At 40.2% G+C, this 22544-nt stretch overlaps 1 protein-coding gene across 2 annotated transcripts in view; it reads left to right on the top strand.

Annotated features, from left to right (window-relative positions):
- Nucleotides 1–816: 816 nt before the first annotated feature.
- Nucleotides 817–22544, top strand: part of SMG1 (SMG1 nonsense mediated mRNA decay associated PI3K related kinase) — a 97499-nt gene continuing 75771 nt past the window's right edge. Inside the window, exons 1-2 of one of the 2 annotated variants that reach the window (XM_049902688.1) lie at nucleotides 1166–1253; nucleotides 21928–21985. In XM_049902688.1, the coding sequence (XP_049758645.1) occupies nucleotides 21972–21985 (14 nt within the window). In that variant the 5' untranslated portion in view covers nucleotides 1166–1253; nucleotides 21928–21971. Of the gene's footprint in view, nucleotides 1254–21927; nucleotides 21986–22544 lie in introns of both variants that reach the window. The other variant, XM_049902687.1, reaches the window with a different exon arrangement.

The following is a 22544-nucleotide window of genomic DNA, read 5'->3' as shown; positions in this document are numbered from 1 at the left end:
CCTGTTTAATGTGCATAAGCCACGTTTTTTCTATGCATCTAAATTCACATTACATATCAGATTCTTTGGTGAATTATCTTCGGGGGAGTGCGGGGACATGGCGGGGGGGCCAGCGCTTATGTTTGACCTTCTCTAGCCCAGCGTTTTCCTGGTGGGGAAGACGGGCAAGCGTTAGAGTGACGGGATTTGAAGGCACATGTCACGTTTGTGTCACGTTGGCAGTCGTGGATACTCCTCTTCCTTCTAGTTTTTTACAATGTGAATAAACGGTCAAGGTGTCAGGCAGGACTCCACGTGCACATTTCAGGTGGGGGCTGGATAGGTGGATCTCCACCTCCTCTCTTAGTATTTTCACTTTTTTTTACTATGGAGTGCGGGGAAGGTGGGCGCACATGAGTCCCAAAGGACACGCCAGTGTGTGTTCGCGCGCTAGGGCCCCAGCCGCCTTGCCTCAGGTACTCGATTGGACGTCCGTCCACACCCGGCTGCCGCCCCTCGGGGGTCCGGTGTTTTCCGCAGTGTGTTAGGCAGGGTGAGCGTTGGGGCGGAGGGCGGCGATGTAGACCCCCTGTCCCATGATGCCCCGCGGCGCTGTCCGGACTTTGGCGCGGTCCGCGGGGAGTGGAGGCGAGCCCCTGGGCGCGGGGGGCGGTCCGCTCGCGGACCACGCCCGGCCCCCGCCCCGCCCCTCGGAGCCGGCCCCGCCCCCGCCCCGCCCCTCTCCCCAGGCTCGGAGGGCGCCGGCACCGCCCGTCGCTCCCAGCATGCCGTGCGGCAGCGGCGGCGCGGCGGGCGGAGTCGGGAGGCGGGGAAGCCGTGGCCGTGTGAGCGTGAGGAGCCGCCGCCACCGCCTCCTCGTCGCCGTCCTCCTCCTCCTGGGCCCCGGCGTCGGGGGCCGCGCACGGCTCTGGAAGAGACGTCGCCTCCCTTTCCTCCTCCTCCCCCTCGCAGTGCCGCTCCCGCCTCCTCGTTCTGCGCTGCGGGCTCAGGCGGAACCCGGAACGGCCGTCCGCCTCCCCCGCCCTCCGCCGCCTCCTCCTCCGCCTCCCAGTCCTCGGCTTCCTCCTCAGCCCCGGGCCGGAGCGGAGTGTCGGCGGCGGCCGGTTCGGGCGGCGACTCGCGCTTCTTCGGGCGGCGGCGCTTGGCCATGTCGTGTCGGGGAAGGTAATGAGCCGCAGAGCCCCGGGGTCTCGGCTGAGCAGCGGCGGCGGCGGCACCAAGTACCCGCGGAGCTGGAATGACTGGCAACCCAGGTGGGTGAGCCGGCGCCCAGAGCGCCGCCCCGACCTCCGGACCCCGCCTGGGGCCGCCGAGGCCTAGGGCCGCGGGGTTGGGAGGCGCGGCCTAGGCCCTCCACCCCCTCCCCCCCGGGAACCGGGCGCGGTTTCCTGGGTCCCCTCCCGCCTGGGCTGGGGGAGGGAGGCCGCTGGGAGGAGAGGCCTAAATGCCCCCCCTCACTTTCCGTTTCAGCCCCGGGGCTAGAGCCCAGACCCTGGGCGCCAGACGAAGGCACTGACCTAGGGGTTGGGTCAAGGGGGGCGAAGAAAGGGGCCTGCTCCTGGGGGAACATTCGAGCCTCTCCCCCCGCCCCACTCTGCCCCTACAAAAGTTGGCATTTGAGTTGGAATCCTAGAGCCCAGGACCCTTCTTATTCTCCACTCACCTCCTTAGCCCTTCACTTTCTTGGCCTCCACGTGAAAGACCTCAACTGTGTTACCTTCTTTTGACCCCCACGTGTTCATAGAATTAAGAGGACAAAAAACTACAACCGAGGCTTAACTGTGACTTTGGGCATGGCATTTGTGGGACATGTGAGTTTTGACTGTTAATGGGGTCGACCCACTCAGGTCTTAGGAAATGAAGTTTTCCCCAAGTACGGGGGCAGTTGGTTACTCTGGTGAAGAACATTTCGTACCTGGACGCTTGAGAGGGCACCTTTCGGGCACTCGATTAGAGGAGTAGAGAATTCCCCATGTAAAGAGGATTTGATCTCATACTGCTTTGGTACCAGCTGGATTTGAGCTTGTTAGGAGCATCAACTTTTTTTTTTTTTTTTGAATATACATTTAACTTTCGTTTTGATTAATCATGGGGCAGTTGTGCCTAATTTAGGACTGATTTATTCTTACCTCTTAGTGTTTGTGATAATTCAGAGGCTATTTGGAATTTAACCCAGTGCCTAGAAGGACTCCCAAATGCATGCAATATTTTAGGGTTACTTGATTCATGGAGCTTTTCATACTTTGAAGTGAACTGGTATTGTGATTTTCCAGAAACTCGCAAAATAAATGTAAGATGAGTACGTTGTCGGAATGCCTTTATTGATAGAAAACCTGAAATAATCTTTTGGCTAATGGGTGGTACACCTCTCATCCTGTTTAATATGCCTTGGCACATCTGAGTCAGAGAACTATGTGTATGATTAGGTGATTTTAGAAATTATTGCTTAAATCTAGAATTGAGATCTTAGGTAGTAGGAAAAAAATTGAAAAGCATAGTTTGACTTGTCAATCTGTGATCGGGTTTGGTAGTGCTTTAAATAAAATCAGTTGACTAGTTTAAGTATTTTTATCTGTAACTGACTTTCTTAGTTGTTTTGCACTTTCACTGAAATGTGTGAAACTGAATTTTTTTTCTTTCTGGCATCTAACATTAGGTGATAAATGAATCTGAATTTGACATTCGAGAGCTCTTTGACAGTGGATTTTCCATTACCTTTTTAGTATTGTGGTCAACACATAAGCGAAGTTAGCATCCCTTTAGAGGGCCGAAGTGCCCTTCACAAATAGTCCTAGACCTCTTGGAAAAGAAAATTTGTAGTTCGTAGTTCTGAATAAATGGAGTAGTAGGCACAGAACGGGGTTACTTCACTGCTGACAGGTATGAAACAGCATGGCTTATATATATAGTTATGGAATATATATATCAGTTGTTGATAAATGTTATTCACATCATTTCTTCTTTCAAGTGCTTTATTTCTTGGCTTTTTTGGAGCAGAAGGGAGAGGGGGATAGAACCTTTCTTTGAAGCTGTGCTCTGTAACAAAGTCTCAGAACCTAATGCCTGTGTGGCAGATACTGTAAGGTGCACCTGGTTACATGGAGTAACAGTGTATTTGGAAGTTGGAAATATTTTCTTCTGTTGTAGAATAGGGAACAAAGTATGGACATACCCCGTAGTTAGTATAGTTTTTTTGCAAGGTTGTGATAGTTGTTTTTTTTTTAAATGGCCAGTATAAAACCTCAGATGCTTGTCAAGTCATAAATATTCACAAGTTAAATGAGGCTGTTAATTCTGCCCCCTCTTCACAAAGGTGACAGACTCCAGTTCATTGACAGAGTGGATCTGGATTTCGTTTATTTCTGCACAGCATTTTCAAATGTAGGCAGACACCTTAGGGTTCATCTGAATCATTTTGATTTTTAAAGGAATTCATGGCCTTTTCTGTTCCATTTCTTCCCTGATATTTTTGTTCCTTTTTTCTTGATTTAGGTTTTTGTAAAAGAAGGATTTATGAAAGCAACTCTTGTCCATTTCTGTTAGTGTTAGTTTGCCAGTTAGTGTGTGGAAACCACTGTTGAGTCAATCCAGGCCACGTGTGATACTTAACACATATCGACAGGAAGTGTTCCAGGTGGCTGAACAGTGTCATAAGGCAACAGAGCAAGCCCACCTGCGCTGGAAGCATATCTTTAACATTAAGCATTTTTATAGCACTGGCTTATAGTTATCCTTTTCATTCAGTGCACTCTCAATATCTAAGAATGGTCAGCCGAATGTGTGCTTTGAGGTCAGTATTATCATTTGAAATCTTTGGGTCCCTCTAACGTGAAGTTGATAAGGAGGGTTTTGGGAGCCTCTGGATATCTCATTTTTTTCACGTGGAGAAACAGGAGTGGTGGCTGACCTATTTGGAGATGGTTGCCCCTCCCTTCTTTTATCCCCCCTAAAGAAGAACTCTCATTACCACTCTCTGAAGTTTGTCCTTTTCCCGACTTTTCATTTTGTGAAGTAATCTAGTTGTACCAATCAAGACAGACCAGAATCGTTTGTTTTAGAAATAAATGTAAAATTAATTGTACATTTTAATATTCCAAAATAGCATTGATTAATTTGGAATTGAAGTCAAATATAGATTAATTAATTTCAACAAATAAGAGAAAGCATTCAGGTCAACAGAAAACAAGTAGATTTTACTTCTGAACTGGGTGTCTCAGGACTTAACATTTAACACAGGTATATATATTGGGTGCCCTACCGTGCCCAAACTGAAAGTCTTTCTACACTTTTAAAAGGATGAAACTGTATATTAAAAATAACCTTCATTTTTGGTAAAATATAGGCAGATCAGAGTTCTTAAAAGTGCAGATGCCTTTATTCTCCATTGTGGCAGACCAAAAGAGGGGAGATTACTGTGAAGATGGAAGAGCCGGATACTAGTATGTCTGACGTTATGAGAACCTGAATTTTTGAAATCACGGTTGTCTATTCAGCCATTTATGAATCTGTAGTAAGTCTGATACCCATAAGGTACATAATGAAATTTATAAAGGATAAAATTAAGTGCCATTACATATTTTGTAGCTACAAATAGAACTTTAGTTAAATAGACTTTAGTGATTACCAAATCTGTACCACAGATTTCCAAGTACAGTAAAGAAGTTTTTCAGTAATTGTCTATGGGTGTTTGATTTTTTTTTTGGAGGGGGGGAACACCTTATTTTTTCCATTATAGAATAAAACATTCCTTGTGAAAAATTTAGCAGTTGTATTTTTAAATTGAGCGTTTTCCGCCTACTGTTTCAGTTCCTTTTGAAATGGGGAGTACACTGAAAGTTTCCTTTTTTGGATAATTTAGGAGATTATGAAATATTCCAATTCACTGAAAATATTATAATTCAATAAATATTGTTGCTTTAGAGATTTTTATGAGTAATAAAGCCACGGTCTTCAAGGTGGTATAGGTTGGTATGGAAGATAAAAAAGGACTTCGTAAAAGGTAAAGCGTTATATAAATAATAATTGTTATATATTTCTTGTTATAATTATTTTTTACATGTGATTTAATAGAGTTTAAAACCTGAAGGCTAAAGGAGGGAAACCTGTAAAGCCAAAGTAGAGGACAGCAGGACCATGAAATTGGACTGTACAATTTTGGTAGAGTAAATTTGAGGGATGGGATCTCTTAAAACCAACAGAATAAAGTAGGAAGATGGGAAAATGTAAATTGTCCTTGGTAAAAAAATCTGTTTGGTTAGAGCGATAGGGTACTTGTGAGGAGTAATAAGAATGAGGGTAACACTGAGGAGCTGGATTGTGGCTATATTATAGATTTTGAATCATAGTTTAAGTGTTATTTGGAATGACTTTGGGGAACCTGTGGACTTTTACCAGCAGGGAAGTGGCATAATTTAGGGAGATTAGATCTAGTTGCTTCATCAGGGATGTGTGTGTTTGTAAGCAAAGTAGGAGACTGGTGTACAAAAATATTCAGCCCAATATGTGGGAATTTCCGTAAGCAGAAGCCCCTCGTTTGCTCTGTTGTGTTGATTGAGGACGATCGTGAAAGTGATACTTTTTAACCTGCTCACTCTTCACATTAGGGTACTTCCGTTATATGAAATGTCATATACATAAAATGGAGTGTGATCCATGGTGGCTTTCGGGAACACTGAATTTTCCCAACTCTTTAGTTTAGGATTTCCTGCCTTCACTGCCTGGCATATAATAGGCACTTGCAGCTTTTCTTTCTTTCCCTATGCTAATCACCTAATGCAGAGCCCTGGTAAGTGCAGTGGTTAAGAGCTCAGCTGCTAACCAAAAAGGCCACCAGTTTAAATCCACCAGCTGCTCCTCAGAAACCCTATGGGGCAGTTCTTCTCTGTCCTATGGGGCTGCTGTGAGCTAGAATCGACTCGATGGCAATGAGTTTTTAATCACTTAAAATGAATCTTGGAGGTTTCTTTCACGGGACTGGCTTTTACGGATCTGCACAAGCTGTCATTTATTTGGTGTCTTTTCATAGGCGTGGATAATCCTTTCCAGACTTTATTTTTGTTGTTATTTTGGGGACTGTGAAGTTCGACATACTCCTTCTTGTATAGAGGCCTGACAGTAAAGATTGGAGATAATTTGTGGTTTAATTCCTGTTTTCTTTTTTCTTTTTAACCTAGGGTGTAACCTGTTAGACTCCTGCGTAGTTTGCTCATGCAGGGATGTTTGTGTTTTTAGTGTGTTAGTTCTGCTACATCTTATGTTAGTTGTATTAGTATACCATTCCTTTCTGGACAACATCCTGTGTATGTGTATATACTTATTGTTTTAGGTACAATGTATAAATGTAAAAAATGTATATATATGTATATAAGTCTTAAATTCTATGAGTTTTGACAAATGTATGCACCTGTGTAACCACAACCCCAGTATGACAGTAACTTCAGCTGGATTCTACTTCCCCATACCTCAGAAAAGCTTCAGAGTGCACAGGCAGATCTTGCCTTAAATTTTTTTTAGGAAATCTGTAAATAAAAGTGAAAGTTGTTACCGAATTACAGTTTCTGAGGATAACTTCATTATCTTTAACCTATTCCTAATAACCCTCTTTTGCTACAAACATTGTGGTTTTTGAAGAGCTCCATGAAAATAGTTCAGATGGTAGGTCTACTATTTTCAGGCATTCAAGTCCTGGGACACAGGGAAGCCCCTCTACTTCGTTGAGTTTATTCCTATGAGTTACATGTTCCTGGGCTTCTCTCTACCCTCTCAGTACCTACTGTGGCTTAGCTCTGCTTTTCACTCTCTCCCATCTAAACCTCGTGCTCCCATTAAGATCTCTTCTCCAGTACCTCTGCCTTCTTGTGATCTGTCTCCTCTCTGAATCTTGCAAGGGATCTACAATGAAGCTGGCTAGCCTGCTGATCACTGCAGTTATCTGTTTTGTCCTCCCAACTGGTTTAAGTCCCTGAGGGCTGAGACTGAGTCATTTTCTCCCCTGCTTCTTTAGGTTTCACTTGCGCTTCTGCACTCCTCAAGAGAGCATTCCTGCCTTAAGGCCTTTGCGTGTGCTGGTCTTTCTGCCTAGATTGCTCTTCTCAGTGTTCTTGACCTGGCTGCCCCTTGGCCATCTCAGCCTAAATGTCAAGCCTCAGTGAGAGAGAAGAGCTTTCTCTAACACATCACTCTGGTTTTCTACATAGTACTTGATTACCACTATGTGAAATTTTCATGTGTATCTTCTCCAAGTCTTAACTTTCATAAATGCATCAGTGTTGTATAATGTTTTATCTCTGTGTCCCCTTCATTTCTACTAGTGCATTGATAAGTAGTATACACTTTTTAAGTATTCTTCTTCAAATAAATGCATGAAAATGTGATTCTGCACGTTTGTGTATTTTGAGCTAACTCCAGAGTTTACTGTAGGAAGCATTTTGAGGGGAACTGTCCTTTGTATTGCTGAGTTAGCCTGAGACAGCAGGCTGATTGAGTAGGTTCAAAGGGATGATATTCTAGTGGACTGAGGTGACCAGGTCTTTTCTGGAAAAAAAGATTACGATAATTTAAAAGATTCATAGATTTTATCCATCTCGAAAAATACCTTAGTCACCTATTTAAAGTTCTTTTGCACATCGTCTTCTTCAGTATAGCATATCTGTTACGTACATTAAACAATTTGATCACTGAAAAGTTAGCAAGCACTTGGTTGAGCCTTCTGGCATTCCATTAGGATGCCTGAGGAAACAAACTTCTTGCCAGTTGTATGTGTGCTGATTGGGGAATGACTGAAACCCAAATTTTCCACAATCAACAGATTTCTAAACATAGTGAATTACTGCTTTCATATTCATCTTCATAGCCTTTCAAAAAAGGAAATTGGATTCCTGTTAGCAGTTATGCCTTTGGAGGTCGATGTTGCTTTTCCTGTGGTATGGCAAGGACCTTATCTTGTGTTTATTATTTAAAAAAAAAAAAAAAAAAAAAAGCCTTCTAAAACTTTTTTTTGTTTATTTTTTAAAAACCTTTTTTACAGGGGTTTCTGGTATCAGAATCATGGATCGTTTTTTGTTATAGAACTTCTTAACTTACACTGTTTCCTGTTTATAGGGACAGATACTATTATTTTTCCTGCATTACTCTTTCAGTCATAAACAGCCTCAGCAGGGCTCTTACAGATCTACAAGAAAATTACTGGTGGCCCTGCAGTGGCCTAAGGTAACTGTTTAATACTCATGTATAAGTCTTGAGGAACTACAGATTTGAAGAAAAATTGTTAAACTCTGTATTTATTAAATCTTTACTTTTGGGTGGTGTCTTAGTTATCTAGTGCTGCTGTAAGACAAATAACACAAGTGGATGACTTTAACAGAGGGAAGTTTATTCTCTCACAGTCTAATAGGCTGAAAGTCCAAATTCAGGGTGTCAGGTCCAGAGGAAGGCTTTTCTCCCTCTGTTGGCTCTGGAGGAAGGTCATCAGTCTTCCCCTGGCCTAGGAGCTTCTCACTGCAAGGACCCGGGGTCCAAAGGCACATGCGCTCCTGGCACTACTTTCTTGGTGGTATGAGCTCCCCGTGTCACTCTGTTCGCTTCTCTCTTATATCTCAAAAGAGATTGACTGAAGACACAACCTGATCTTGTAGATTGAATCCTGCCTCATTAACATAACTGCCTCTAATCCTGCTTCCCAAGCTTTAACATTTGTGAAGAATGGGAATTCCAGAACACTTAATTGTGCACATGCGGAACCTGTACAACACCAGGATACAGCCTGGTTTAAAGTCAGGAAAGGTGTGCTTCAGGGTTGAATCCTTTCATCATATTTATTCAGTCTTTATGCTAAGTGGAAACCCTGGTGGTGCAGTGGTTAAGAGCAATGGCTCTAGCCAAAAGGTCGGCATTTCGAATCCACCAGGTGCTCCTTGGAAACTCTGTGGGGCAGTTCTACTCTGTTCTGTAGGGCCACTATGAGTTAGAATCAACTGGACAACCTGTGGGTTTGGTTGGTTTGATATGCTGAGTAGTTAATCCGAGAAGCTGGACTATATGAAGAACAGGGCATCAGGATTGGAGGAAGACTCATTAACAACCTGTGTTATGCAGATGACACAGCCTTGCTTGCTGAAAGTGTAGAGGCTTGAAGCACTTACTGATGAAACTCAAAGTCTACAACCTTTACACCTCAACATAAAGAAAGCAAGAATCGTTACCACTGGGCCAATAAACAGCATGATAAGTGGAGAAAAGGTAGAAGTTGTCAAGCATTTTTATTTTACTTGAATCTGCAACACCCATGGAAGCCGTAGTCAAGAAATCAAAGACACATTGCATTGGGCAAATCTGCTGCAAAAAACCTCTTTAAAGTGTTAAAAAGCAGTCACTTTGCAGACTAAGGTGCGCTTGACCCATGCCATGATGTTTTCAGTTGTCTCATGCCTGTGAAAGCTGGACAATGCATAAAATAAAGACTGAAGGAGAATTGTTGCCTTTGGATTATGGTGTTGGCGAAGAATAATGAATTTACCGTGGACTGCCAGAACAACAAACAGATCTGTCTTGGAAGAAGTACAACCAGAATGCTCATTAGAAAGTGAGGATGGTGAGACTTCAGTTCATCTCATATACTTTGGACCAGTTCCTGGAGAAGGATATCATGCTTGGTAAAGTAGAGGGTCAGCAAAAAAAGAGGAAGAACCTCAGTGACATGGATTGACACAGTGGCTGCTAACAATGGGTCCAGTCATAACGATGATCATGAGGGTGGCGTAGGACCTGGCAGTGTTTTGTTCTTTTGTACATAGGGATGCTGAGAGTTGAACTGACTTGAGGGGAACCTACTCGAGGGCACTTAACAACAACAACAGTTCTGCCTCATTGATGTCATAGAGGTAGGATTTGCAACACATAGGAAAGTCACATCAGGTGGCAGAATGGTGGGCATTCACAGCATACTGGAAAATTGGCACATATTTTTAGGAGATATAGTTCAGTCCATGACAGGTGGTATCCAGTATACTAGTAACCTTTTGATTAGGGAAAAATCACCACTAATAAATATATCTGGGACTGTATGGTGGCATATTAGTTTTTCCTGCTCAAATTTGACAGCACTGGCAGCATTTTCTTTTTTTAATGAAGCCCTTTGAATTGAAAGTTTTTGCTCATTTAAATTTGTTAATTGAAAACTTGTCCACCCTGCCCCCCTTAGCACTTTAATTTTCTGATTTTAACTGAAGTGTATATGTGCGTGTAGAATTTAAAACTTTATCTTTTTAGAATATTTAATTCTTTGAAGTGACTCATGACTCTTACTCTTTAGCCTCTTGAGGGTCTTCATAGTTTGTATTACTAATGAGATGAACCCTGGGATTTCTTGTCTGAAATGTAACCATTTGTTTCCCAGACTGTTTGCTTTGATTCTGACACTGGGAATTGGGACTCATTGTTCTAATGACAGATTTTACTTTGGCTTCCTGAGATTTGTCAGAGTTTAGACGGACGAGTCTATTAATGTGAAGAAAGATGTCAAATCTTTTTTTCTGTCCTCTTTATCGAATGAACTCTTTCCTGCTTAGATGAGTAAAGAGATCCAAAAGTGATCACCGGTATCACACAACCTGGTATAGTTGAGTAAATGCGTATTTAATTGAAAACACATCCTGGAATGTCTTCCTTAAAAAGACCTATCATTCTTCTTGCCTGTCCTTACGTTCTTTGGGTATGTAAACATGAGGAAAGATGAAAATGTAGCAGGTTTTCCAGCACCGGCACTATGAAACTTGAGATTTAGTGGTTATTCTATTAGTTAGGTTTAAAGGAATCTACTGTAAGACAATTGGTGTTTTTAAAGGACATGAGTTAGAATTTAGAATATTAAAAATGATTAATTCCGTTATTTGAAACATTGATAGCATGTTAATATGTGATGTCTTGTGTCTTTTTTGAAAATATTGAAATAAAAAATGAAGCTGTTATGTCTCATGGTCAAGGTATGTGTGTGTGGGGTAATCAGTTCACAGATTATAAAACAAAGTTTTGTAAATGAAGCCTGTTTGTTAAAGTGACCGATCATGTATCGTTAAAACAGTGCTAGTATTCCTTGTGCTCTATTGTAACCTTATTAAGGACAGAGTGAACTGCCCCATAGGGTTTCCAAGGAGCGCCTGGTGAATTTGAACTGCCGACCTTTTGGTTAGCAGCCTTAGCTCTTAAGCACTATGCCACCAGCGTTTCCAAGGACATAAATGTACCAATATTGCTCCATCGCCCAAACCTTTTAGTTCATTAAAAAATTTACGTGCTGTCTTAATATAGTTGCTGAAGTTGGGAAGTTAGAAATAGGACCAAGGTATTTTAAGTTTCTGTTTAAGGTGTATTTATTTTTAAGAGTGTGTGCATTTTTTGGTATTGATCCTTCACAGATTTTTATCTTAGGAGAGGCTGGTGTCCTGAAAATAACAGTAGACTAAGAAATGGGAAGACAGAGGTCTTTTGTCCTGGCTGTGCCTTTGAGGAGGTAATTCAGGCCTCCCTTAAGACATAGTGATGAAGGTTAAAAATAAAGTTTGAAAAATTTCTTTAAAAGCTGTTAAAGTGCAACACAAATGTTATTTATGATGCCATTTCTGAATCAACTTTGGTATTTTAAGGAACCTTCCTCTTTTGTTGCTTTCTTCCTCAAAAATTCGAGAGGAGAAAAATGAAATTTGAACTAGAATACTAGAATATGTGTATCTGTAGTAACTTTTCAAAATTTCATAAGGCATATTTGTGACAAGTTCTCTTAGAGGATATATCAGTAGAAGGTCTTATAATTGCTAAATTTCTATCAAGCGTGGTATATGACATTAATGTTTATACGTACTTAAAAAAATGATGGGGATGGAATTAATTGCTCTGCAGCATAGTGGTTCTCTTTTTGCATTTTCTAGTGTGCTTCTGCTGGCTCTAAACCTATTTTTTCCGTCCGTATCTTATTTAAGACTTTGATACCAGTTGAAATTATGAGCTAGGAAAAATAATCTAATCTTTCTATTTGAACGTATCAGGGTAAGGTGCAAATGGAATTAAATAGAATGTTGCATTGCTTTTCTTCCCAATCTAGTTATGTATTTATTAATATAATGTGTACGTGTATATATGTATGGAGCCCTGGTGGCCTAGTAGTTAAAGAGCTGTTTCCTGACCAAAAGATTGGCAGTTCGAATACACCAGCCGCTCCTTGGAAACCCTAGGGCGCAGTTCTACTCTGTCCTAAAATAGGGTGGCTGTCGCTGTGAGTTGGAATCAACTCTGTGGCAACAGTTTTGGTTTTTAGTTTTGATATATATATATATATATGTATGTGGTTTTTTTTTTTTTTTTTTTGTAAGGGGATGGAAAGGTTATACTCTGGCAGTGTAATTGTTTTTAACTACTTAAAAAAATCTTCTAAACAAATATAAGAATTAATGAAAGTTCATATTATAAGAATGTACTGTTTTGAATTGTGGTACTTATAAATTTACTCAATGAGTAAATGATTGCCATCTTCGAAGGAACTTCGTATCTAGAATCATTGGTTTTTCTTCTCTGTATATAAAAAAAGGCAAACCAAACTTGTTGCCGTCAAGTCAATTCTGAGAACTGCCCCATAGGGTTTCCAGGGAGCGCCTGGTGGATTCGAATTGCCTACTCTTTGACTAGCAGCTGTAGCAGTTACCCACTACACCACCATGGTTTAAAAGTTACTTATTTTTCCCAGTTAATTCAATCCGATTACAGTGTGTTTAGTATAAAATGTAACAACAAGAAAACAGTAGGGCTTGTGCAGGCCTTGTGGGCTTCAAGTGGCTTAAGTGGTAATTTTGAATTGTTCCATAGCCTTAAAACTTAAGGCTAAGTACTTACTTTCTGGCTACTGCTGAGCACTGTTTCCTGGTTTGATTGCTGCTTACTAATACGTTTCAGTAGCTACCAAAACCCATCTTCATTTAATAAATTTTCTAGAGTTAGAAGAATAGTTTAATTCCATATTGTCCTTTCTCAACTATTTTTTTAAGGGACCATATTTTTCAGGATTCGTCTGAGACTTTGTTTTGTTTTGATCAGTAAGGAGATGGCTATCCTAGTATCACTCCTGAAAAAGAGGCCCCAGTGCTTAAATAGGAGGGTTTATTATGCATATTTTACTTCTGATTAACATGTTTCTTTACTAATTTGCTGTTTTTAACAGTGATTCTAAACCTGTTTCCTGACCTGGTATACCTGAGGAGATGCACCCTTTAGGAGTGATTAGGGATATTGAAAGGTATCAGAGTGAGGGGGAAGGTGGTGAAAGGAGGTCATACGTATAATTTGAAAAAGCCCTCTATAGATTTCTGGTAAAGTTTTCCTCTTTGTTGGAAATCCTTACCACCGAATACACAATTTCAGCAAGTGACTTTTCATGTTTGCCAATACATTTAAGATGGGTTACGTGTTAAGGAATGTGTAGGTAGTTTGCTTGGTAGACTGTAACTCTTTTGGTGCTCAAAAACCTTGGCTGTGCCCAAGATGTGTAGTGTACACCAAACCATCTTGTGGTAGTAATGTCTAACTTGATATAGTATAATTTGCTTTAGAAGAATCTCTGTCTAAATTGCATAGTATATTTGATTTTTTAAAAAAATGTGTTATGAGAAATTTTTTGGTGCTTATAATTTTTCTTGACCAGTCTCACCAGTTTAAAAAAAAAAGTGGTAATGATGTTAACGGTTACACAGCACATTTATATTTGAAGGAGACCACAGTGCATTTTAAAGGGAACATTTAAGTATGTAAGTGTTAGAGAATCTTAAAAGCATGTCAACCCATTGCCCTTGAGTTGATTTCTGGCTGGTAGTGAGTGACCTTGTAGGGTAGAGCAGAACTGCCTCATAGGATTTCCAAGGAGTGGCTGGTGGATTTGAACTGCAAGCCTTTTGGTTAGCACCCGAGTGTTTAACCACTGGAGCCCCAGGGCTCCTACAAGCATGTGAGTTCCTTGGGTATTTGCTTGATTATATTGGCTAGAGAAACTATATCAGAATAACTTTAGTCATAATTTGCCTTTTTAAAGGACTGTTTAAAGATGGTTGCATACCTTTTCTTAAAATAATCATTAAAAAAAAAATCATTGTCTTTTCTTTGATTATAGAGTCCCAGTCTGGTTGCAAGACTTGTCCTTTTAGGGTTTCTGTAGTGTTTAACTCTTAGTGATTATTAATCTTCTCTGTCCTAATGGGCTATTTTGACATTTAACTACAGAACTGGGGTTGGGGAGGGCGGAGTTTGTAGCCTTTCAGTTTTTTCGTCCTCGTTTACTAGGGAGGTCATGAAGTAAGAGATTTCCTTTCAATCTTGGCAACTTCCAGGGCTGGGTGCGATGTTTCTAGAATATTTCCAGGACTTGCTGACAAAAGGGGAAGATAAGTGATGCAAACGGGAGCTAAAGCAGGGTCTCTTTTAAGGCAGTGAGCTAGCCTGGGTTAAAAATAAAGGCAGGGATGTGCCGGTCTGCCATTACTGATCGTTCTGACCCAGAGACACAGTAAACGGTCCTGAATAGAACAGAAGAAAAATGTAGAGCAAAACTCATTCCTAAAAAAAGCCAGACCTACTGAATGCATAGAGACTAGAGGAATCCCCAAGACTATCGACCTAAGATACCCTTTGAACTTGGAATTGAAGCAATTTCTGCAGGTCATTTTTCATTCAAATAATGGATTGGCTTATAAAATAAACAGTATCACTCTTGATATTGTGCTCCCTTACACAATTAACTGTAACAGTCAACAGTTATCCAAAACCAAAGGTGTGAGAAGGCAAGAAGGGAGATGGAAGCTAGATCAGTGAAAGTAGAATAAACAATGGAAATAATGAGAATACTGACACATTGTACAAATTGTAACCAGTGGCATGGAACAATTTGCATAAAAATTATTCCCTTGTATAAAAATTGTTGAAGGAGAACCTAATTTGCTGTGTAAACTTTCACCTAAAATACAATAAAATAGTTTATGAAATAAATAAAGGCAAGGAGAAAGTGAGTGAAATTAATGTGATGTCTTGGATTCTGGCACTTCAGGTGAACAGTTATTTAGCATAAATAGAATTATTTTTAAAGGAACACTGGATTCACATTTGTGATGAAGACTAAGACATACCAGATTTTACAATTACCAGCATTCTTAATGCTAATAAGATACTAACTTATGCCAGTTGAGGTACAGAACCTCAGAATACTTAAATGCACGAAGTATATTAGCGGTGGATTTCATTTCTCTGTCTCAGCCAAGGATTTTCTGATTTTACCAGCCTAGTGCTTTGTCGGAAACCCTGGTGGCATAGTGGTTAAGTGCTACGGCTGCTAACCAAAGGGTCGGCAGTTCGAATCCGCCAGGCGCTCCTTGGAAACTATGGGGCAGTTCTGCTCTATCCCGTAGGGTTGCTATGAGTCGGAATCGACTTGACGGCCCTGGGTTTTTTGGTTTTAGCACTCTGACGTTTATTTATTTATTTTGTGTTGCCTCAGTGGCCAGTTAATGAGAGTTTAGCCAGAACTTTGGAAGCCATCAAAATGGGTAGGCAGTAAAATATTAAGAACTGCTAGTGCATTTCTTTTTCTTTTTTTTAAATTGCCACAAGGACTATCTCAGACATTTCTCAGTCATTGATAGAGAGTAAAATTGCCATTATACTAGAAATTTAGAATTTTTTACTATTAATATAGGTAACAGTTGTCTTTCACTGATAAGTGCACCGTTTTGTTTCTTTTTGTACTTTGGCTAGGTTAATCCTTTTCAACTTTGAGTTCCAGCTCTCCTTATGCTTGATTAATGAATTCAGACGCCTACAGTTTTTGGTTTCATTGAAAAGCACAATGACTTTAAGGTAGTGCTACATTTTTGCATTTCCATTTAGAATGACTAAAAATGGTAGGCAATATGGGACACGAAATACTAAGCTATTAAATGAATAGTCTTCTATTTATTTTTTATACTTTTACTGTAAAGTATTATGTTTCCTTTAAAGTCAGATTCATTGCAGTGTAATTTATATGGTGTACAGTTCTTTTAGTTCTTTGGAAGTCCCTAGGTGGTGCAGACAGTTAATATGCTTGGCTGTTAACTGAAAGGTTAGAAGAAAGGGCTGGTGATCTGTTGCTGAAAAATCAGCCAGTGAAAACCCTGTGGAGCACATTTCTTCTCTGAGACTCATGGAGCCATTCGACAGCACCTAGTTTTTATAGTTTCTTGAATTTTGACAAGTGCGTATAGTCATGTTAGCAGTACCACAGTCAAGCTGTAGAACAGTGCCATCATCCAGAAGTTTCCTTGTGCCCCTTTCTAGTCACCCCCCACCTTCCTCACTGTCATCCCTGGTAACCACTGGTCTTTTTTTCCCTATAATTTTGTCTTTTTTAGAACATCATAAATAAGATTTTTTTTTTAATTGGGGTAAAATATGGATCATAGAATTTACCATGTTAACCATTTTTAAGTGTACAGTTCAGTGGTATTCATGATGTTTTGCAACCATGCCCCCTATCTAGTTCCAGAACTTGTTCATCACCTCAGATAACCTCACCCCCCCCCGCCCATGAGCATTCCCTCCCCACTCCCCTTTTCCCCCAGCCCCTGGCAACTAAAAACCTGCTTTCCTCTTCATGGATTTTCCTATACTGGATATTTCATATAAATGGAGTCATCATGTAGCCTTATGCGTCTGGCTTCTTTCACTTTTATAATGTTTTCAGGGTTCATCCATGCTGTAGCATGTATCAATACTTCATTTCTTTTTATGGCGGAATAATATTGTATGTATATACCACATTTTGTTTATCCGTTCACATATTGGACATTTGGCTGGTTTCCACCTTTTGGATATTGTGAACAGTGCTGCTATGAATATTCATGTACAAGTTTTTATTTGAACACTTGTTTTCGTTTTTCGGGTATGTACCTAGGAGTGGATTTGCTGGATTTAACTTGCTGAGAAACTGGAACTGCCTTCTACAGTGACTATACCATTTTACACTCCAGTTTCTCCACATCCTAGCAGTCAATACTTATTTTCTTTTCCTTTTAAATTATGGCAGTTCTTGTGGGTGTGAGGAGTCCTTGAGTGGTGCAGATGGTTAACACGCTGGACTGCTAACTGGAAGGTTGGTGGTTTGAGTCCTCCTAGAGGTACCTCAGAAGAAAGTACTGACAGTCTGCTTCGGAAAAATCAGCTATTGAAAACCCTGTGGAGCACAGTTCTACTCTGACACACATGGCATTACCATGAGTTGGAATTGACTCCACGGCAGCTAGTTCAGTGGTTCTAAAGTAGTATCTCGTCGTAGTTTTGATTTTCATTTCCCTAATGACTAAAGATGTTGAGTACCTTTTCACATGCTTATTGGGCATCTGTATATCTTTGGAGAAACGTCTTATTGTCCGTTTTTTAATTGGGTTGTTTTGTTGTTGAGTTCTAGGAGTTCTTTATATATTCTAGGTACTAAACCCTCATCAGATAGATATATGATTTGCAAATATTTTCTCTCATTCTGTGTGTTGCCTTTTTAACCTCTTGATGCACAAAAATAAATAAGGCTTTAAAAATGCATATTAAGTAGACAAAATTCAGAATTAATTTAAGTATGTTGGTAAGGCTGGTCCTTTATACTTCTGGGTTCCATTTTTTTTGGAATGTGTTCAGAAAAGTAACTCTTAAGGTTAACAGTAGAACAGATTTTAGTTATGGAAAGTTTAGCCTAAAATATAAAACTTTTACTTAAATAGTTATAATGGATTTTGAATCAAGGTCATCTTCTAGTCAGTTCCACTTCCCTTTCCTTACACCAACCACTATGCTGCTCTCTTTTCTCTGCTGAAGTGAATGTTACATAAGGTAGTGTCTTCAATACTGTTGTAGTTGTTAGGTGCCGTTGAGTCTATTTCGACTCATGGTGACCTCATGCGACAGAGTAGAACTGCCCCATGGGTTTTTTTTTTTTTTTAATTTTAAATTTTATTGTGCATTAGGTCAAAGTATACAGAGCAAATTCGTTTCCCATTCCATAGTTTGTACACATAGTGCTCCATGACATTGAATTCATTCCCCACAGGGTGTCAGCACTCTCCCCATTTCTTTCCAAGGTTCCCTGCTCCCTTTTGTCCTGATTTTCTGTCCCGTCCTGCCTCCTCATCTTTGCTTTTGGGCAAATGTTGCCCTTTTGATCTCATGTAATTGATTGTTCTAAGGAGCATGTTCTTCTTGGGTGTTATTATTTTATGGGCGCCCCATAGGGTTTTCCAGGCTGTAATTTTTATGGTAGCAGATGGCCAGATCTTTCTCTCCTTCAATAGTAACATCTGGATTTAGCCACCTGGAGGTCATAGTTGGTTTTGCTAAGCGTGATGGGGCAGGTTTTGGATCAGTGTGGGTTGAGGAGCTAGTAGAAGGTAAAGGAATGGAAGTGGGGAGCATAGACAACTCTATTAGTTTGACTACAAAGCCTGGAGGTAAATTGTTTGGTGGTGGGACATTGGGATTAATTTTTTTCTTTAATTTGTTTTTATATTTTTAAATGGGAGATAATAGAAAATTAAATTTACATTCAGTTCGGTGGGAAACAGACTCCACAGGAAAAATAAGTATTTACAAAGTAATGAGAGGCAGAAGTAGATGGAATCCTGATCAAGGCCTAAAGTTGGGTGCAGATGTGTTATAGTGTCTTTTTTTCTTGGTGAAGTAGAGAGAATGTGAGAGAGTTTGCGTGTTTGGAGAGTACTCTGGAACTTGAAGAGGATGATGGGGAAGGTCTGGATGGTACCTGGAAAGAGTGGAAGATAGACATTGGAAGATCTGGGAGTGTGGTGGATGATGAATAGCCAGGTTTGTCCATGGTCAGGGTTTTGCCAGATTGATGTCAGGAAAATCTTAAGGGATCATAAGGAGATTGGCAAGAGTGTTGTTGAAATGATAGATCATATTTAAGCTTTTTAGAGAAGAAAGTGAAGACGGAAGAGAGTATCTGGATTGGGAAAAAAAAGAGAGTCACTGGAATTAGTAACTAAAACAAATTTGGAGTGGTGTTGGGAGAGAGTGTGAGAAGACGGTGGTCAAAAGCAAGCCGTCAGGGAACATCGAATAAGATGAAGATGTGGAAAGGGTTCGTGGGATTTTAGAGACAAGGAGGTGAGTGGCAGCTCCTAGCTTGGCAGAAACAGTTTTAGTGGAGTGCTGAGGGTGGAACCCAGATAACAGAGGGTTGAAAAGTGATCGAAGTCAAGGGAGAGAGGTTTTTCAAGAGGTTTTGACTGTGAAGAATCTGGGCAATTAGAACTAGGAGGAAGAGAGTTAAGGTTTTATGTTTTTAAAGGAAAGTCTTGAGAGTGCTCACATGTTGGTGTGGCCATGAACAGTAGTAAAGTAGGTTTTTCAACACATGGGGAAATACCTCAACACATACCTCAGACGATGGGGTAATACGTGGGCCCAGAGGAAAGGAAGAATACTGTAGATAGACAGTTTACTTGTTCCAGTATATTAGGGTGATGGGAAGCAGGCTTTGTGTGCAAATGCAGGTGAATTTGTAGGTTTATTGGAAGGACGTTGACAGGCAGTGTGGAGTGTTGAACTTGTAAGTTGGACAGAACTAGATTTGAGTTCTTGCTTTGCCTTTTATAGGTGTGCAATCTTAGGTCAGTTATGAAACCTTAGTTACCTCATTTATAAAATGGTACCCAATAGGGTTGTGTTAATGATTAAATAAGGTAAACGCTTGGGGAGGAATCCAGCACTTCGTAGGTGCTCAACATTGTTAGTTTTATTCCTGAGAGTGCTGTCACATGGCTTGTTTTCTCATGAAGCTGGATTCTGTAAAGTCATCCACTGGTAGCAGTGAGGGAAGGAGGAGGTGGTGGAGTCAAGGTCTGAGGAGGAGGAGGGTGTGGAGAGTTCAAAAGCTGTTTGGAAAGGAGAGACCCCTGGTTAGGGAAATAAATGGGCATTGTTAAAGGTTCAGTTGTAGTCAGAGAAAAGGAGTGATGAACATGGTGGGTGTTCTGTTCAGCAACCTTTTCACTGAAGACGACTGTACACATGAGGGAAAAGTTGAGACCTGAAGTGGTACCCTTTTACAGTTACTGATTTTGTTTGTCCCTTTTGGTTAATTTGAATAGAGGTCTGCTAATAGAGGGTATTTGAGATTCCATGAAAGGGAAATAAACTTTACTGCAGTCAAATCTTTATTATATTTGCTAAAGATGTTATTAAAGATGAAAATTTAAAATCTTTTAAATGAGTTGAGGACAGTGTTACATTTTGATATTGATGTGTGACAGTACTGGTGGACTGTTGCCAACCAGGGAAGCTCCCCTGAATCTTGGTGTCTAGAGTCTTTTCTGGGGCTCAAGGTTGGCTGCCCATGTGGCTAACCTCAGTCTCTAGCCCTCTGGAGGTTGAGTTGATAACCATGTGACTCAAAGCCCCCACCATAAATCACAGTGTTAGACTTTCTGGCGTAGTCCACAGTCCCCAGGTAAACAAAGACACTCTTACTAGGCATGATGTACCAAGAGTTTAGAGATTACTTCCCAGAGTTTGAAGGCAAAGGCCAGACCTCTTTGTGGCCAAGGTTAAATTCTTACTTCACGATAGTTAAATTTATTTTTATATTCTATGAGCCTGCAGTGGCTATTTAGTTGAGAGCTTGATTTATGGTAAAAAATTGGTAACAGAACCCATAAATGGATAATTAAGATTTGATATTTATGGACACTTGGGTAGCTAAGGAAGTTCCACTAAAAAAACACATTAACTGTTCAATAGGTCAATATTACAAAGCTGACAATTTATAATTTTGGCACGGGATGGTTCAGTTCTGTTTTATTAAACAGAACTTCCTATTTTTTCTTGTGGGAAGAGTTTTGTATAACGAAGTCCTTAGAAATTTTTTCTTTCATCCTCCCAAAGCCCTGCAAATATTTTAACCATAGACTCATACCTTAGAGTGCAAGGTTATGCAGTTTCACCATCTCTTATCTCTCATGAAAACCTGTCTGAATCCAGGTGAGTAAGAGATATTACAGGGATAACCTTGAATTTGTTGTTAAAGGTAAATCATTTTCAAGCAGTATTAACTCTTAGTATTTTTATAGAAAACTCAGCATATCTTCCAACTGTTTGGTGACGGGGGCACTATCTTTGGGAACGACTGCTTTAGAGAATGAATGCAGTCCCACCTCCTTGGCTTTAGTGCAGATCTCTAAATGGATATCTGGTTGATATCCATTACAAATTAGATCTCAGCATGAAAGCAAAAATCCTTTATTAAGCCTCGTTAAAAACGACTTTCAGATGATATTTATTCCAGTGACACCACTAGGTGTGGTGTTTGCATCAAGTCATTTTGGTGTTTGCATCAAGTGCTTATGGAAATGCTTCCTGATAGGGAGTTCCTTGATTTCATTCACTCTTGCCAGAGATAGCTCTTTCTTTTTTGGTTGCTCTGTATACTGCTTTTAAGAACTGGACCACAAGACAACACTTAGCCAGGAGGTACTATTGCCTGACACATGGTGGATTGTTGATGTGAGATCCAAGGATTTGGGTTGTTCAAAATGAATGACCTCTCAGATTTATCACATTTTCTGTATATTGAGAATAGACGACTAAAATGAGTGATAACTATATTTGCATGTGATTTGTATATAATGGTTGATATTTAAATTTTTAATGTACTAAAATTTTTTTGGTTGCCACCTCGGAGTAAATCTCTCAATCCTTTAAGACTCAGTGGCTCTCCATCTCAAGTCAATATAGTAAACCCTAGGGGCCCATAGTTCAACTAAAAGCACCTAACCCATGAATGATATTTGCTTCATGTTTGAACAATAAATGTTTTAACCCACTGTCTTCACTAATATTGTAACTACTGTCTTACAGATTGACTTGATGCAAAACATCACAAAGGCTCCATATTATACAGTATGCGATTTTTGAGGTATGAGCTTTAGAAACTTACCTCTCATGTGGCATGTACATCAGGCTTTGACTTCAGTTTGATCATTCCGGGAAGATTTATGCATTTCTTTTTTTTTTTTTTCTCTCTCCGTAATATTTTGAGTATTAAAAGGGGTTGTGGATGTATTTTTGGGTCCTTGCTAGGATTCTTAGCCTTAACAGATATATTTTCTCTTTCACTAAATCGAGACACTAATTCTGGTAGATGATAGCTTTTTCAGTCCTTAAAACTAGCTTAGCATTTTATGCCTGCCTCTCTGAGTTCAAATCTGCATTTTCTATTTTGTGCCTTTGATTGCCTCATTTTAAGTGCTCATTTCTGTTCTTCAACAGTTTTCTGTTTTCTTGTTGGTGCTAACAGCCTGACATTGATTTTTTTTTTTTTTTTTGAAGACCGAAGCTGTCTAGATATTATAAAAATAAAGATTTCGTGTAAACGCTGAACCATTTTGTGCTTTGAGGTTCAGTATACTTATAATCTGAATTCTTACTGGAAATGCTTTGATCAATTTGTATTAAAAGAACTTGGCAACTAGGGA

This window comes from Elephas maximus, chromosome 12 (assembly GCF_024166365.1).
Source record: "Elephas maximus indicus isolate mEleMax1 chromosome 12, mEleMax1 primary haplotype, whole genome shotgun sequence".
NCBI classification, from domain to species: domain Eukaryota; kingdom Metazoa; phylum Chordata; class Mammalia; order Proboscidea; family Elephantidae; genus Elephas; species Elephas maximus.
Note: the sequence above shows the minus strand (reverse complement) of the source record. Positions and strands in the feature narration are given on the sequence as shown.